Raw genomic sequence first — 18,778 nt, 5'->3', positions numbered from 1 at the left:
CCACTCCCCACATTATAGAAAGATAATATATTTAGCAAGAGAAAAATGAAATGTCAAACCAACCTCATGATGGTGTACCATAATGTATAGTGAGTTGGTACAACTGAATGGTTTTTAAATTCCCATGATAAGATTGACTGCAAATTTCGTAATGTCATCTTTAAAGTGCAAGATTCATCTGAAAAATCTAAAGGGAACAAGAGGAAAAAAAAAGAAAGAAAGATTGAAACCTGGAGCCCAGCGTTGTACCTTGGCCACTGTTCAAACTGTCCCTTGGGATCTGGAGCCCAACACTTCTAGCAGAGAAGCCCTCCCAAGAGCCCTGGGATCTTGGAAACACAGAAGGAACTGGTTTTGCTGGACACGAGAAATGAGCTAACACAATTAACAGATGAGTAACACATTGTCAGGGTGGACAAGCTTAGGAAACAGGAACTCAGCACTGTGTAAACAGAATTTGGGCTCACCCAATTACCACCGACTCTCAGCGGCTGTTTGGATCAAAACAATCTATGTCATCCTGGGCCACCCATCCTCTCAAGTCAACCCTCGACCCCTTCTCCAGTCCCCCTAAGTAGCTTGGCCCACGGCAAGCTTTCCCTCCTCTGAATTCCCCACTGTGCTTATTCCCTATCATAGAGAGGAGAGGGAGAATGTGTGTCCAGATTGAATCTTCCATTTCATCCCCAAGCCCATGCTGAAGTATTGATAGGTGCTATTAACAAACCCATTTTACAGACTGTGAAATTGAGACGTTGAGTTATGTAATGTTAGGTAGCTGGGAAGTGGCAGCAGCAAAGGAGACTTCACAGCTGCATTTGCCAAACCCTGCCTTATATGGTTAAAGTTTCAAAAAGCATCTAAGTTTCCTATGGTTAGGACCTGGGCCTTTGCTTTTTGGTTGCCAAATCTTCATTCCCCCAGTGGTCATCACAAGGCTGGATACATATTTAATGCATAGTGATGTTTTGTGGACAGGTTTATATATAGGTAAGAAATTTAGTTTAAAAAATGTGTTTTCCTTTATCTGGTACCAGGTACCAGGTAGCAGGTGGAAGAATGCAAATTAATGGGAAATTATTTCTGGATGATTTTTTGTTTGGTACAGTCTGTGTCTCCTCATTCTTCTACTAGTGAGAATATTAAGAGGTGAATATTCTTTTAAGGGGTTTAAAGATTAACTCTAGTGTTAATTTCTTATAATAGTTTTATGAGACAAATGTGAAAACCGGTATTGGCTAAATTCTCCTTTAACAGGGAAAGTATTTGAGGAAAAAGATTCAAACAAAATGGCAACAGATCTGGGATCAGGAATCAAATTTCCCACACTTTTGACTTCTAAATGGTCACTCCAACACTCTGACCCTTACACAAAGTTTTGTCAAGCCAAGAAAAATCTCTTACCAGGCAAAACGTACGAAATACCAAACATGAGGCTGATGTGCACTGGGAAGAAGAAAAACATGTTAGACAAGCAACAACACTTTCACCAGGTTCAATTTACGATTGCTGCTCTGAGTCTGGGATTCTTCTTCACAGATGTATTTATATTGGATTGAGACTTTTCTTACGCTAAAGAAAAAAGCTCAAGTAAATGGTTCTTAGAGAGCTGACTTTGGTATAAGCAGCGCATTGTCTAAGGATGTTTTGTCCTGACTGGATCCAAAATAAGATGTTTCGGAGCTGATACTAGTCATGAGGGTTGGCTGGTTGAGGGACTGTCCTGAGAAGCAGTCATCTGTTTGGAACAATTCTCAGAATATGAATAAGCATGTTGCTAATTAAAAAACTTCCAAGTAAAGATATTTACCAGGGTTGGTGGAAGAAGAAAGGTCTTGGTGATGGGAAGTGGGGATTCTCATTTGTTTCCTGGATGTCACCACGACTTGGCGAGTCGGGTGGCGGGTTAGGGGCATTTTTAGTAGGTGGGGGACCAAGGCTGTCATATACTCTCCAATGCATGGCACTTGTCGGGGGAGAAGTGTCCCACTCATGGATACCTTACTGATAAACTATGGAACAGATGACACAGTGATACTGAAATAGAATCAAAAGAATGGTAAAGAAAAGGCACAAATGAATAGGACTATAGAAAAAGAAATCAATAATAAATGAAGTGTGGAAACCAAAGTTCAGGGATGACTGTTTGGTTTTGTGATGAGGAGGGAGATAAGGCGTCTGGCCTCTTTCCAAATGTAGGAGTAGAGTGATAAACTCCACCCTGGATTAGAATGAAGGTATTCAGGGAAATTACTCTTCAAATTACAGTGAGGCTAACCCCGTTCATTATTGAGCCTTAAGTCAATTATTATTTGTTTGTTTTCCTAAGACAACAGTAGGGCAGAAACCCATTGTGAATCAAACCATTAATGTTTGTTTCCTATCTACGTTCCAGTTGGCTCTTGACATTGGGCAGCTGATACTGGATCCTCAAGGCAGGGAAATCAATTGGGTACTCCCTAACAGGGTCCCTGGCAAAGGACCCTGAGAAAAGTGTTACTATGAGAAAAAGGACCCTGAGAAAAGTGTTACTATGAGAAAAGTAACACTTACCCATGGGATACAAATTAAGTGGTCCAACCGCTGAGACATTCTGGCTCAAAAGCATCTTTGTTATTTTATATGTCCTTTCTTTACTTTCACATCTGAAAAGCAATCAATATTAGGTGATCAAAATGCTGAAGTGTCTAATTAAACTGCAAAGATAACGGGCAAAGACAAGACAATGAAAGATCAGCAGGAAATTCCTGATTCCATGTTTCCTCTGCCCTTCTGGGAGCTGGACCATTTACCCCATTTACACGAGCAGCTTTACCTCAGCTTCTGGGACCAATTCCCTACCTAGGCAGGGAGAAATTTTAAATTCAACTTTTGAACAGATAACACAGTCATTTGGTTCCAAACTTTTAAACATACAAAAAAGTAAATAGTGAAAAGTCTTGATTCCTTCAGAAAACGATTTTTATTTGTTTTTTTTGGTGAGTCCTTCAGAATATCTTCATGCATAAGCAAAAACAAATATGTACTCTTATCCCCCCCACCCCTTTGTTTTACACAGAGATAGCATATACATTCCCTGTCCAATTCCTGCTTTTTCTACTTAAAAATATATTTGGGAGATCTTTCTACATTAGCATCAAAGAGAATTTCCTTGTTTTTTTAAATAGTTGCACAGTCTACTCTATGGACGTACCATGATTTATATAATCAGTCCCCACGACGAACATTTGAGTGGCTCCCAACTGTTTCTGCAATGGATAATCTTGGAAATGCCTTATTCTGCACATGTCACGTCTAAGTGTGAGAAAGCTTCCCAGAAGTAGGATTGCTAGGCCAAAGCGTGTATCAGTCAGGGTCCCAGCAGGAAATAGCACATTCAAGTTAGGATAATTTGAGGAAGATTTTAATCAAGGGACTATTTACAAATGTGTAAATAGCCAGATACAGGCCAACCATAAGGAAGAGTGTAGTATCTGAAACTAACAACAGCAGGGGTTCTTATCATCCTGGGCTTGAGGTGCAGAGGGAAGATATCAACACTGGAATTTGGAAGGAGAGAATCCTGTGTGAGGAGCTAGGATGTAAGCCGACCCTAAGTGACTGTGCAGCGAGGGGGCCCGAGGGATAAACATTCCTCACTGTCTTCTCTTACTTGGGGCTCCCCATTGGCTGAACCCAATCAGAAGTCACAGGACAAGGCTGTGGGCAGCTGTACCCATACAAGACAGGATCCCAGGGCATAGTAAAGGGTGGGGAAGGTGGAGGCTGGGTTTGTAGGGGCAGACAGAAGAGACCTGGCACAGAGGGGCCATTTGTAATTTTTCTTGTTTTTTTTTGGCCGCACAGCGTGTGGCTTGTGGGGTCTTAGTTCCCCGACCAGGAATCGAACCTGTGCCCTCTGCAATGAAAGCACGGAGTCCTAACCACTGGACCACCGGGGAAGTCCCTGCATTTGTAATTTTGATAGAAACAGTCACACTCTCGCCGCTTGTGGCTGTACCAACGTACACAACTGCCTGCGACGTGTGAGAATTTCTGCTTCCCCACAAAGGAAGAGCTTGTGGGGATGGATAATAATTATGATCATGATAACCATCAAGCTCTTGGATTTCTAAAAATCAAATTCATAAATGCAAAGTTGTCTTCGGACTAATATTCATTTTGTATTTCTCTTATTCTGGGTAAGACTGAGCATGTTTTCATATACGGAAGAGCTATTTCCTTTCTTGTTAACTGTCTGTATCTTTGTCCATTTTTCTATTGAGTTGTTGCTTTTTTTTCTTATTGGTTTGAAGGAGCTTTTTAAGTATGAGGGAAACTGGCCCTTTGCGATATGAATCACGTCTTTTTTTATTTTTCTCTGCCGTTGTCACTTGTCCTTTGATTTGCCAGTGCTATTTGTGTTTTTTAAACCATGCAGAAACTTCTGGGTTCTATGCTTTCAGACTTAAAGGTATTTTCTTTCTTAGCACTTGCATTCTGAGTTACAGAGTCTTCCTCCCTCCAAGGTGAGAAAGGAATTCTTCAAACATTTTAAGGAACCCCCAATCGGTCTCATTCCTTCTCTCCCTCGGAGCTTTTGTCTCCCTCCATCCAAGCAACTGGGTATTCTTCTGTCCCGCAAAACACTGAGGCAGCATCAAGCCCCGAGTCAAAATGAAAATGCGAGCATGCCTTGAAGTAGCAAACTCAAGAAGCAAACCAGACTCAGGAGGGTAGCAAGGAGGAAGAGACGGTCCCCCCAGGCACACAGCCAGCCCAAGGAGCACTCTCTCATGCACAGGGATACTCAGGGCCAGTGCCACTCCCCACAGGTGCACACATGCACTTGCACCTGAAGGACGCTGGGAACCCTCTCCTGCTAGCCACCCAACACATCAGCCTGGGATGGGCTCTGGGAAAATCAAACCCTGAGTCTCCCCTTTCCAAGGATCTGCTATCCCAATCCACAGCGTGCTGGTGACTCTGAAATGTCTTTAAACCTCTGCTCCTGGCCACGCTATGTACCTGAATCAAGGCTGACCTAGAAACTTAACCCGCGATGGACCAGCTAGCCACTCCCTGGGTGAGGTGGGCCGGGGACAGCTTCCAGTCTGCCCGGCCTACCCTCCCTGTACGCACGCCAGATGGGCATCAGTGCAACATGGGAGTCTCCCACGATGCAACCCAGCTGCTGCCCCCATGAAAAGAGTGTCAATGGTCAAGGGGTGAAGAGAGAGGCCAGGCAGGGTCCCCATCCTGCAGAGAAGGGGCAAGTGTGAACTGAGACTCCAAGCCTGCCGTGTGTTCCATGGTCCCACCAGATTTCACTAACAAAACACAACTTCAAAGATAAAATGATTAAGAATTTCAAGACAACCACAGGAGAGCAATAAACCAAGTGTGGGACTCTTCTACATGCAGGGTCCCTGGGGACTGAAGCAGGCCCTGGCTACAGAGATGAGAGTAACGAGCGCTTCAGGAAGCCTGATCTGTTTGGAGTCGGGGAGAGTCTTAAGGAGCTTCATGAACAAATCCAGGCAGGATGCCAAGGTGGGAAATTAGATTTTCCAAGCAAGCAAGAATCTAGTACCAGAAACCTAACTAGAAGTGGAGTATGAGTCACCAGGAACAAAGAGAGGGAGGAGGCATCCCCTGGCCCAGAGCAGGAGAGCGGGGCTTCTCATTGTGTAGTTGTGTGTGTGTACTTCTCAGCTGCTGAACAGAGGGAAGGTTTTGCAGATGCAGAACAAAGGCAAAGATGTGCTACCATCAGAACAAAACAGAGGGACCAGAGGCCACAGGACAGATGACCAGGTAACAAGGGAGTCACACCCAAAGTGGCATTCTACAACCTTGGTGCGCCCAGCACCTAGGGAACGTCCACAATCATGCAGGCCCTCTGCTGAGGAGTAACGATGGGAGATGACATCACATCTCACAAAGATGTCTCTGTGGATGTTCTGAATGGATACAATATTATGGGATAAGTTGAGGTGCCTGGATAGCTCATGGGTGGTAGATGGCAATTTTGACTTGGAATCTTTTGGATTTCTCTAGAAAACCCTGGGTGAGACCTGATAGCGTGATAGTCAAGAGGACTTTTTAATGTGTTTTTAGCTTGAATTCAAGTCTGCTATTTTGTGTGCTATGAAATGCCAATTGTAATTCGGTGATTCTTCATTTGGATTAAATGCTCTTACATTTGCATTTAGATCTGGCTTTTGCACAATGTAAAGGAGAATGGTAAAATTCATGTTAGTAATTAAATTTATATTTTTTTACTTAGAATGACCTTCAATAGAAAAAAAAAAAAAGGGCAAGTTGAGAGACACCATGGGAGAAAAGAAAAAGCTTTAGAATAAGCCAACAAAGAGAGGGAGGAGAGAAGATGGCGGAAGAGTAAGACACGGAGATCACCTTCCTTCCCACAGATACAGTAGAAATACATCTACACGTGGAACTGCTCCTACAGAACACCCACTGAACGCTGGCAGAAAACGTCAGACCTCCCAAAAGGCAAGAAACTCCCCCGGTACTTGGGTAGGGCAAAAGAAAAAAGAAATAACAGAGACAAAAGTATAGGGACGGGACCTGCACCAGTGGGAGGGAGCTGTGAAGGAGGAAAGATTTCCACGCACTAGGAGCCCCTTCGCGGGCAGAGACTGCGGGTGGCAGAGGGGGGAAGCTTCGGAGCCACGGAGGAGAGCGCAGCCACAGGGGTGCGGAGGGCAAAGCGGAGAGATTCCCGCACGGAGGCTCGGCGCCGAGCAGCACTCACCAGCCCGAGAGGCTTGTCTGCTCACCCGCCGGGGCGGGCGGGGCTGGGAGCTGAGGCTCGGGCCTCGGTCGGATCGCAGGGAGAGGACTGGGGTTGACAGCGTGAACACAGCCTGAAGGGGTTAGCGCACCACAGCTAGCCGGGAGGGAGTCCGGGAAAAAGTCTGCAGCTGCCGAAGAGGCAAGAGACTTTTTCTTCCCTCTTTGTTTCCTGGTGCGCGAGGAGAGGGGATTCAGAGCGCCGCCTAAACGAACTCCAGAGACTGGCGCGAGCCGCGGCGGTCAGCGCGGACCCCAGAGACGGGCAGGAGACGCTAAGGCTGCTGCTGCCGCCACCAAGAAGCCCGTGTGCGAGCCCAGGTCACTCTCCACACCGCCCCTCCCGGGAGCCTGTGCAGCCCGCCACTGCCAGGGTCCCGTGATCCCGGGACAACTTCCCCGGGAGAACGCACGGCGCGCCTCGGGCTGCTGCAACGTCACGCCGGCCTCGGCCGCCGCAGGCTCGCCCCGCCTCCTCCGTACCGCTCCCTCCCCGCGGCCTGGGTGAGCCACAGCCCCCGAAGCAGCTGCTCCTTTAACCCCGTCCTGTATGGGGGGGAACAGACGCCCTCAGGCGACCTACACGCAGAGGCGGGTCCAAATCCAAAGCTGATCCCCAGGAGCTGTGCGAACAGAGAAGAGAAGGGGAAATCTCTCCCAGCAGCCTCAGAAGCAGCGGATTAAAACTCCACAAACAACTTGATGTGCCTGCATCTGTTGAATACCTGAATAGACAACGAATCATCCCAAATTCAGGAGGTGGACTTTGGGAGCAGGATATATTAATTTTTCCCCTTTTCCTTTTTTTTGTGAGTGTATATGTATATGCTTCTGGGGGAGATTTTGTCTGTATAGCTTTGCTTTATAATAGCTTTATTTTACTTCACTATATTATAGCCTCTTTCTTTCTTTCTATTTTTTCTCCCTTTTACTCTGAGCTGTGTGGACGAAAGGCTCTTGGTGCTCCAGCCAGGCATCAGGGCCGTACCTCTGAGGTGGGAGAGCCAACTTCAGGACACTGGTCCACAAGAGACCTCCCAGCTCCACGTAATACCAAATGGCAAAAATCTCTCAGAGATCTCCATCTCAACATCAAGACCCAGCATCACTCAATGACCAGCAAGCTACAGTGCTGAACACCCTATGCCAAACAACTAGCAAGACAGGAACACAGCCCCATCCATTAGCAGAGAGGCTGCCTAAAATCATAATAAGGCCACAGACACCCCAAAATACACCACCAGACGTGGACGTGCCCACCAGAAAGACAAGATCCAGCCTCATCCACCAGAACTCAGTCACTAGTTCCCTCCACCAGGAAGCCTATACAACCCACTGAACCAACCTTAGCCACTGGGGACAGATACCAAAAACAACGGGAACTACGAACCTGCAGCCTGTGAAAAGGAGACCCCAAACACAGTAAGATAAGCAAAATGAGACGACAGAAAAACACACAGCAGATGAAGGAGCAGGGTCAAAACACAACAGACTTAACAAATGAAGAGGAAATAGGTAGTCTACCTGAAAAAGAATTCAGAATAATGATAGTAAGGATGATCCAAAATCTTGGAAATAGAATAGACAAAATGCAAGAAACATTTAACAAGGGTGTAGAAGAACTAAAGAGGAACCAAGCAATGATGAAAAACACAATAAATGAAATTAAAAATACTCTAGATGGGATCAATAGCAGAATAACTGAGGCAGAAGAAAGGATAAGTGACCTGGAAGATAAAATGGTGGAAATAACTACTGCAGAGCAGGATAAAGAAAAAAGAATGAAAAGAACTGAGGACAGTCTCAGAGACCTCTGGGACAACATTAAATGCACCAACATTTGAATTATAGGGGTCCCAGAAGAAGAAGAGAAAAAGAAAGGGACTGAGAAAATATTTGAAGAGATTATAGTTGAAAACTTCCCTAATATGGGAAAGGAAATAGTTAATCAAGTCCTGGAAGCACAGAGAGTCCCATACAGGATAAACCCAAGGAGAAACACGCCAAGACACATATTAATCAAACTGTCAAAAATTAAATATAAGGAAAACATATTAAAGGCAGCAAGGGAAAAACAACAAATAACACACAAGGGAATCCCCATAAGGTTAACATCTGATCTTTCAGCAGAAACTCTGCAAGCCAGAAGGGAGTGGCAGGATATACTTAAAGTGATGAAGAAGAAAAACCTACAACCAAGATTACTCTACCCAGCAAGGATCTCATTCAGATGTGATGGAGAAATTAAAACCTTTACAGACAAGCAAAAGCTGAGAGAGTTCAGCACCACCAAACCAGCTTTACAACAAATGCTAAAGGAACTTCTCTAGGCAAGAAACACAAGAGAAGGAAAACACCTACAATAACAAACCCAAAACATTTAAGAAAATGGGAATAGGAACATACATATCGATAATTACCTTGAATGTAAATGGATTAAATGCCCCCACCAAAAGACACAGGCTGGCTGAATGGATACAAAAACAAGACCCATATATATGCTGTCTACAAGAGACCCACTTCAGACCTAGAGACACATATAGACTGAAAGTGAGGGGATGGAAAAAGATATGCCATGCAAATGGAAATCAAAAGAAAGCTGGAGTAGCAATTCTCATATAAGACAAAATAGACTTTAAAATAAAGACTATTACAAGAGACAAAGAAGGACACTATACAATGATCAAGGGATCGATCCAAGAGGAAGGTATAACAATTGTAAATATTTATGCACCCAACATAGGAGCACCTCAATACATAAGGCAAATACTAACAGCCATAAAAGGGGAAATCGACAGCAACACAATCATAGTAGGGGACTTTAACACCCCACTTTCACCAATGGACAGATCATCCAAAATGAAAATAAATAAGGAAACACAAGCTTTAAATGATACATTAAACAAGATGGACTTAATTGATATTTATAGGACATTCCACCCAAAAACAACAGAATACACATTTTCCTCAAGTGCTCATGGAACATTCTCCAGGATAGATCATATCTTGGGTCACAAATCAAGCCTTGGTAAATTTAAGAAAATTGAAATCGTATCAAGTATCTTTTCCGACCACAACGCTATGAGACTAGATATCAATTACAGGAAAAGATCTGTAAAAAATACAAACACATGGAGGCTACACAATACACTACTTAATAACGAAGTGATCACTGAAGAAATCAAAGGGGAAATCAAAAATACCTAGAAACAAATGACAATGGAGACACGACGACCCAAAACCTATGGGATGCAGCAAAAGCAGTTCTAAGAGGGAAGTTTATAGCAATACAAACCTACATCAAGAAACAGGAAACATCTCGAATAAACAACCTAACCTTGCACCTAAAGCAATTAGAGAAAGAAGAACAAAAAAACCCCAAAGCCAGCAGAAGGAAAGAAATTATAAAGATCAGGTCAGAAATAAATGAAAAAGAAATGAAGGAAACAATAGCAAAAATCAATGAAACTAAAAGCTGGTTCTTTAAGAAGATAAACAAAATTGATAAACCATTAGCCAGACTCATCAAGAGAAAAAGGGAGAAGACTCAAATCAATAGAATTAGAAATGAAAAAGGAGAAGTAACCACTGACACTGCAGAAATACAAAAGATCACGAGAGATTACTACAAGCAACTCTATGCCAATAAAATGGACAACCTGGAAGAAATGGACAGATTCTTAGAAATGCACAAACTGCCGAGACTGAACCAGGAAGAAATAGAAAATATGAACAGACCAATCACAAGCACTGAAATTGAAACTGTGATTAAAAACCTTCCAACAAACAAAAGCCCAGGACCAGATGGCTTCACAGGTGAATTCTATCAAACATTTAGAGAAGAGCTAACACCTATCCTTCTCAAACTCTTCCAAAATATTGCAGAGGGAGGAACACTCCCAAACTCATTCTACGAGGCTACCATCACCCTGATACCAAAACCAGACAAAGATGTCACAAAGAAAGAAAACTACAGGCCAATATCACTGATGAACATAGATGCAAAAATCCTCAACAAAATACTAGCAAACAGAATCCAACAGCACATTAAAAGGATCATACACCATGATCAAGTGGGGTTTATCCCAGGAATGCAAGGATTCTTCAATATACGCAAATCAATCAATGTGATACACCATATTAACAAATTGAAGGAGAAAAACCATATGATCATCTCAATAGATGCAGAGAAAGCTTTCGACAAAATTCAACACCCATTTATGATAAAAGCCCTGCAGAAAGTAGGCATAGAGGGAACTTTCCTCAACATAATAAAGGCCATATATGACAAACCCACAGCCAACATTGTCCTCAATGGTGAAAAACTGAAACCATTTCCACTAAGATCAGGAACAAGACAAGGTTGCCCACTCTCACCACTATTATTCAACATAGTTTTGGAAGTGTTAGCCACAGCAATCAGAGAAGACAAAGAAATAAAAGGAATCCAAATCGGAAAAGAAGAAGTAAAGCTGTCACTATTTGCAGATGACATGATACTATACATAGAGAATCCTAAAGATGCTACCAGAAAACTCCTAGAGCTAATCAATGAATTTGGTAAAGTAGCAGGATACAAAATTAATGCACAGAAATCTCTTGCATTTCTATACACTAATGACGAAAAATCTGAAAGTGAAATTAAGAAAACACTCCCATTTACCATTGCAACAAAAAGAATAAAATATCTAGGAATAAACCTACCTAAGGAGACAAAAGACCTGTATGCAGAAAATTATAAGACACTGATGAAAGAAATTAAAGATGATACAAATAGATGGAGAGATATACCATGTTCCTGGATTGGAAGAATCAACATTGTGAAAATGACTCTACTACCCAAAGCAATCTACAGATTCAATGCAATCCCTATCAAACTACCACTGGCATTTTTCACAGAACTAGAACAAAAAATTTCACAATTTGTATGGAAACACAAAAGACCCCGAATAGCCAAAGCAATCTTGAGAACGAAAAATGGAGCTGGGGGAATCAGGCTCCCTGACTTCAGACTATATTACAAAGCTTCAGTAATCAAGACAGTTTGGTACTGGCACAAAAACAGAAATATAGATCAATGGAACAGGATAGAAAGCCCAGAGATAAACCCACACACATATGGTCACCTTATCTTTGATAAAGGAGGCAAGCATATACAGTGGAGAAAAGACAGCCTCTTCAATAAGTGGTGCTGGGAAAATTGGACAGGTACATGTAAAAGTATGAAATTAGAACACTCCCTGACACCATGCACAAAAATAAACTCAAAATGGATTAAAGACCTAAGTGTAAGGGCAGACACTATCAAACTCTTAGAGGAAAACATAGGCAGAACACTCTATGACATACATCACAGCAAGATTCTTTTTGACCCAGCTCCCAGAGAAATGGAAATAAGAACACAAATAAACAAATGGGACCTAATGAAACTTAAAAGCTTTTGCACAGCAAAGGAAACCATAAACAAGACCAAAAGACAACCATCAGAATGGGAGAAAATATTTGCAAATGAAGCAACTGACAAAGGATTAATCTCCAAGATTTACAAGCAGCTCATGCAGCTCAATAACAAAAAAACGAACAACCCAATCCAAAAATGGGCAGAAGACCTAAATAGACATTTCTCCAAAGAAGATATACAGATGGCCTACAGACACATGAAAGAATGCTCAACATCATTAATCATTAGAGAAATGCAAATCAAAACTACAATGAGATATCATCTCACGCTGGTCAGAATGGCCATCATCAAAAAATCTAGAAACAATAAATGCTGGAGAGGGTGTGGAGGAAAGGGAACACTCTTGCACTGTTGGTGGGAATGTAAATTGATACAGCCACTATGGAGAACAGTATGGAGGTTCCTTAAAAAACTACAAATAGAACTACCATACGACCCAGCAATCCCAATACTGGGCATATACCCTGAGAAAACCATAGGTCAAAAAGAGTCATGTACCAAAATGTTCATTGCAGCTCTATTTACAATAGCCAGGACATGGAAGCAACCTAAATGTCCATCGACAGATGAATGGATAAAGAAGATGTGGCACATATATACAATGTAATATTACTCAGCCATAAAAAGAAATGAAATGGAGGTATTTGTAATGAGGTGGATGGAGTTAGAGTCTGTCATACAGAGTGAAGTAAGTCAGAAAGAGAAAAACAAATACAGTATGCTAACACATATATACGGAATCTAAGGGAAAAAAAAAAAAAAAAAAAAGGCCATGAAGAACCTAGTGGCAAGACGGGAATAAAGACACAGACCTACTAGAGAATGGACTTGAGGATATGGGGAGGGGGTGGGGTGAGATGTGACAGGGTAAGAGAGTGTCATGGACATATCTACACTACCAAATGTAAAATAGATAGCTAGTGGGAAGCAGCCGCATAGCACAGGGAGATCAGCTCGGTGCTTTGTGACCACCTAGAGGGGTGGGATGGGGAGGGTGGGAGGGAGGGAGATGCAAGAGGGAAGAGAAATGGGAACATATTGTATATGTATAACTGATTCACTCTGTTATAAAGCAGAAGCTAACACACCATTGTAAGGCAATTATACTTCAATAAAGATGTTTAAAAAAAAAAAAAAAAAGAAAAAGCTTTATATTTTAGTACCTTTGGTGGTACTTTTTCCTACTTTTTAATCCAATGGGGCCCTGCATTTTAATTTTGCTCTGGGCCATGCAAATTCTGCCACCAACCCAGCCTGTAGTTCACTGCTGCCTGACAAGAAATCAAAGCCTTAGGTTGAATTCAAGGCTGCCACCAGCCTTTCCAGTGTTCCCACTACTGTCCCACACATCACATCGTGCTCTGACACTCCCATCACCACCCACCCTGCCCCCTCCCCGACTCCCCACCCAGCAATCCTTGCCATTGATACCCAAACAAAAAACTTTCCATTTTTAAGGCCCAGCTCAAGGAGATGCAACCTGGGCAAAGTGATTCTTCTCTGAATTTCAACTCCTCCTAAACAGACAGACAGACAGACAGACAGCCCTCATGGAACTTGCTGCCCCCTATTCTCCTGGTAGAGAGCAGAATGCTGTCTTTTCTCCTACCCAGCACAGCCTGACACCTGGCGCATCTTTGCTAATCAATGAATGAATGGATTCAGAAAGACTCTACAAATAAAACTACATACTTTTTCTCCGGGAAATTAAAAAAAAAAAAATACAAAAAAAAGCACAAAGAAGAAAGTACCAATCATCTTTATTTTTACCACCAAGCACCAACCATTGTTTACATCTTGGCATATTTATTTCTAGTTTATGTCTTGTTTTGGTAAAAATACTTCTACTCACTCATTAAAAAAATTAAAAATAATGTATAAAAGTAAAATCCCAGCATCCTGATATTTCCATCATTAACATTAGGTGAACAGAATCCCAGAGATCTTTCTATGCATAGACACACACAACACACACACAAACACACACAAACACACTCACACAGATGTTTCTGTCTAAATTTATTTTACTTGGAAAAAAACTGAAGCGAAGCCTGAAGAAACTGTTGACACAAATTATTTCCGTAAGAAAGAATAGCTCCCTAAAATATCCTTGTAATTTTAAAGAAAATTACAAAAGACATTAGGAAGTTGGAATATGATCTGTTCACAGCATGCTAACTGTTCGACCCTGTTTACTGATCCATGCTTTCAAAGACGAGAACTAGGACTTCCTTGGTGGTGCAGTGGTTGGGAATCAAGCCATTTCCTGCGACAAAAGAGTCAAACCTTATCACTGATGCGCACATTACTAGGAAATGTTTTCTTTAGAGCACATTTTGCTATGGCCTCGCTTCCACCCCTTTTGTCTCCAAGCCAGAACCGTAGGGGGAAGGATACTTTGAAACCTGTTCAAGATGCGGGACAAGTGACGGAAGGCCTGTTGGTCTCAGCCGCCGGGGTCAGTTAGTGTGACACCTGGGGGAGGGGGGACTCCAGGCCTCTCGCTCGCTGCGCCTGCCTCTGCACCTCCCATCTCGTTCCGCTCAGTTTCTAAGACTTTTTGCCAAACAAAAGCAAGGAGATCAAACAAACATTAAAAGAGAGAGAGAGAGACGGACAGACAGACGGGACATCTAGAGTTTCTCAAAGCCATCGCTAGCCACACAAGTGGGTTGATGGATCCAATTAACTGGGTTTAACTGGTTTCTTTGGTCAGGGTTGAAACGCGAGCGTCGACTCGCACCCCGTTCCTCATTCCTTCCCGACCCTGGAGGGGGACCCACTCCTGTCCCCGCGACGCTGTCCCATCGCCCCGTCCTCCCTCCAGCTTCCAAGCGATGGGTCTGAAATGACATAGGACACTCCAGCTCCGGTTGCCCTTCCGTGACCCTCTCCCGCCCGGGAACAAAGGATGGCTAAACTCAGTTTGCTCTCTTGGAGGGCGGGCGGAAAACCCCGGACCGGAGACCCGAGCCGGTAACCCAGTTTTGCAAGGCGTTGTGGATCGTGAGGAGTTTGACTTTTGAACTTGACAGTGGCTCTCATCTCGCAGCGACCCGCGCCCTCGGTGTGGCAGGTGGCGGAGCCGCAGGGCTGGGCGCGTGAAGACGGCTCCCAGGAGGGGCGATGAGCGCGGGACGGCCGGCCAGGGCCGAGGGCAGCGCGGCCGCGGGGGACAGTCAGCGGACGCACTCCAGCGACCCGCCGGGCCGCGGGGGGCGTGGGCAGGGGGGCGGCCCCCGGGAGAAGGGCGGCGGCAAACCCCCCTCCCGGCCCGGAGCGCCGGCGGGAGCCCGTGGAGTCCGGTGCGGGGCGGGGGAGAGACAGGAACCTGGAGAGGGATTCCGGGAAGCGGCTGCGGGGAGGCGGCGTTCGCCCGGTCCCCGCCCCCTGTCCCCGCCACCCCAGTAGTCCCGCGTTACCTCGGCCGCTTGGCCTCGCCGTTGTCCTCGGGGTGCCAGCCTCGGGCGCACCCGCCGCAGCCGGGCTCCGCCGCCACCCCTCCGCACCCCTGGTCGGCGCTCGCGACCAGGATGCGCGCGGCTGGCGGCCCCTTCGGCAGTGACGACCGTCGTGGGGCAAAGGCGAGAAGAGTGGCGGGGTGGTGGCCCTCACCATCCGCTCCGAGGGTGCCCCAGATCGGTCCTCGGGGTCTCCTCCCCGAGAGGTGGAGCAAGTCTTCAGGGCGGGTGCGCGCGCCGAGCGCCGGCCCCCAGCGGAGAGCTCGGGCCCGGGCGGGGCGGGGACACCAGGTCTTGTAATTTACCCAGATTTATTAAAACAGCGCCTCCCGCCGCCACCCCTCCTCCATGTAAGCTCCACTGGGGAAGAGAGAAAGGATTTTGGCTGTTGTGTTTACAGCAGTATCCTCAGGGGCTGGAACAGTGCCAGTCACTTAGAACAATGCCTAGCACATTTAATCCACTCAATAAAAATGTGTTGAATGAATGAATGAACGAAAGCCCGAACGGGCTCTCTCCTGCACTCCCCGCCTTTACTAGTTCCACAAACTGCTCAGATCATAATTCTCCAATCAATAAAACAGGGATAAAAATAACTATCATTGAGTTGTAAAGGCTTGGTATCGTTGCAGGCTCAAGCAGAACTTTGTAAATATGGTAAATATTGCCTCCCTCCCCCTTCTCTGTGGCTCTTTCCTCTGTGCTCCTGGTTGCCCAGTCCTCCACTGATTAACGTCTTTGGGGGTAGGTAGAGAGGAAAGACAGTCCCTCATTATTTTGTTTACCTATCATTTATATCCCATCAATTTCCAAAATAGAACATGAGGTAGCTTTCAGTAAAATGTGTGTAAATTTAAAAAAATTTATGGGCTTCCCTGGTGGCGCAGTGGTTGAGAATCTGCCTGCCAATGCAGGGGACATGGGATCGAGCCCGTGCCCAGGGTCATGCCAGATGCAGGATGCTAGTTCCCCAACCATGGTTGGAACCGTGCCCCCAGAAATGGAAGGGCGGATTCTTAACCACTGGACCACCAGGGAAGTCCCAAATGTATGTATATTTTAAACATTAAAGCTACTGAAATGTACATGTTAAAATCCTTTTGAAGGAGGAGAAGAAAAAAAAAACAACTAACCATCTAGATAATTCTAATTGAGAATTCAGTTTCACTTTCAGTTTTGTGACAAGGGAGGAGTAGGAGGGGACATGCAGGGGACATGGGTTCGAGCCCTGGTCCGGGAAGATCCCACATGCTGTGGAGCAACTAAGCCCGTGCGCCACAACTACTGAGCCTGTGCTCTAGAGCCTGTGTGCCCCAACTACTGAGCCCGCGTGCCACAACTACTGAAGCCCGCGCGCCTAGAGCCCATGCTCCGCAGCAAGAGAAGCCACCGCAATGAGAAGCCTGCGCACCTCAACAAAGAGTAGCCCCCGCTCTCTGCAACTAGAGAAAGCCCACGTGCAGCAACGAAGACCCAACACAGCCAAACATAAATTAATTAATTAATTTAAAAAAATCCATGTGCAGGTTTTTGTGTGAACGTTTTCAACTCATGGGTAAATGTCAAAGAGTGCAATTGCTGGATTATATTTTAAGAGTTATATTTAGTTTTGAAAGAAACTACCAAATGGTCTTCCAAAGTGGCCGCACCATTTTGCATTTCCATCAGCAAGGAATGAGGGTTCTCACTTCTTCACATCCTCACCAGCATTTGGTGCTGTCAGTGTTTTGCATTTTAGCCATTCTAATAGGTGTGTAGTGGTATCTCGTTGTTTTAAGGGATGGATATTTTTAAGATGGGAGATTACTATGCATGTTCACAGTCTATTGAGAATGGTCCTATAGAGAGTGGTAAATTGATAATGGGGAAGAGAGGAGATAAAGGCAAGAGTGAAATTGTTGAGATAGGAGGGGGGAATCCAGGAACACTGGAGGGGCTGGTCGTAGGTAGAGGGGACGTTTTGCCTTTTGTAACAGGAGAAAGGAAGGCAGAGAGAGGGTAGATTTGGAGGCAAAAGATAAGACAGTGTCTGACAACTTATGCTTTTTGCAGGAAGTATGTGGCAAAGTCATCTGCTGAAAATGAGTGCGTGGACAATACTCTCGTATATCAAAGACTTCATAATGGGAGGGGACCTGTGAAGGAATTCCTCCGGACCGAAGAGAGTACTGATAGGGGTTTGACCCTTCCCTTCATAAAATCCACACCCCTACACCTCTCTACTCTCCTGGGGGTGGGGGGAGTTCAGTGGAAAGAATGCCAAATTAGGGGTCCAAGAACTGCCTCTGGTCTCAACTCTGGCATGAGCAGCTCATTGGTCAAGTTTACTTCTGAGGTCAGAGGCTTAGCTCTAACTTGCACTTGGCGGCTCCAGGCTAGGAGTCTAGATGCTGTGCCCATGATAAGCTATGAGTTCTCCCTCGAGCTTGCACGTGTGACAATGGTGGAGTCAGCTCCTCCCCTGAGTCTCTGACTGAGAAACCCCAAACTGTAGTTTGACCGCATTTAGCCTCTCTTTGTGCAGCTGCCCTCCTTAGCCCAGGCAAGTGGAGTGAAGGAGCAGCGAGGGTCTGCTCCTTTCAACTCGGCTGCAAGCTCTCTCTACTAATAGCGGTTCAGGGCATTGCAGCCTTGCCACCTCGTGCCCCTGTGTGAGCGGTGAAGAGTGGCTGCCCTCATCACCCCAACCTCAACTAAGGGACTAAGCCACAGGCACATGACTCTCTTTCCCCACCTCTGATTCTCAGAATGACTCATCTCCTTCCTCCTTCCCCCACTTTTTAAGCCAGCATTGCCCTTTACCTTGGCTCTACCCATACCCTCACCTTGTGGGGTATGTACCAGGGCCTTGGGGCCACTGCAGTTGAATGCAGTCGAGATCATCCCCCTAGCTTGCTTGAGAAATGGGTGCCACCAGGGCTTGAAAGGAAAGAAGAAAAGAAATGAGGGGATTTGAGACAACTTTCTCATCTAGAACATGCCTGTTAGACCATGTGATTCCTGAAGTCTCTTGAGACTTTGCATTGTGGCAATGAATTAATTTTGCATATACATTAAT

The 18,778-nt window shown here is 44.9% G+C and overlaps 1 protein-coding gene across 3 annotated transcripts in view; it reads right to left on the bottom strand.

The window, feature by feature from the left end:
* The window catches only part of IFNAR2 (interferon alpha and beta receptor subunit 2), a 32,737-nt gene extending 16,790 nt beyond the window's left edge, over window positions 1-15,947 (bottom strand). For 2 of the 3 annotated variants that reach the window (XM_036850000.1, XM_036849999.1), the window contains exons 1-4: window positions 15,682-15,947; window positions 2,554-2,645; window positions 1,405-1,446; window positions 64-187 (exon numbers count right to left, since the gene is read on the bottom strand). In XM_036850000.1, the coding sequence (XP_036705895.1) occupies window positions 64-187; window positions 1,405-1,446; window positions 2,554-2,608 (221 nt within the window). In that variant the 5' untranslated portion in view covers window positions 2,609-2,645; window positions 15,682-15,947. The remainder of the gene's footprint in view (window positions 1-63; window positions 188-1,404; window positions 1,447-2,553; window positions 2,646-15,681) is intronic. The other variant, XM_036849997.1, reaches the window with a different exon arrangement.
* Window positions 15,948-18,778: the final 2,831 nt, after the last annotated feature.

This window comes from Balaenoptera musculus, chromosome 4 (assembly GCF_009873245.2).
Source record: "Balaenoptera musculus isolate JJ_BM4_2016_0621 chromosome 4, mBalMus1.pri.v3, whole genome shotgun sequence".
NCBI classification, from domain to species: domain Eukaryota; kingdom Metazoa; phylum Chordata; class Mammalia; order Artiodactyla; family Balaenopteridae; genus Balaenoptera; species Balaenoptera musculus.
This window is presented reverse-complemented; position numbering and strand designations above follow the sequence as displayed.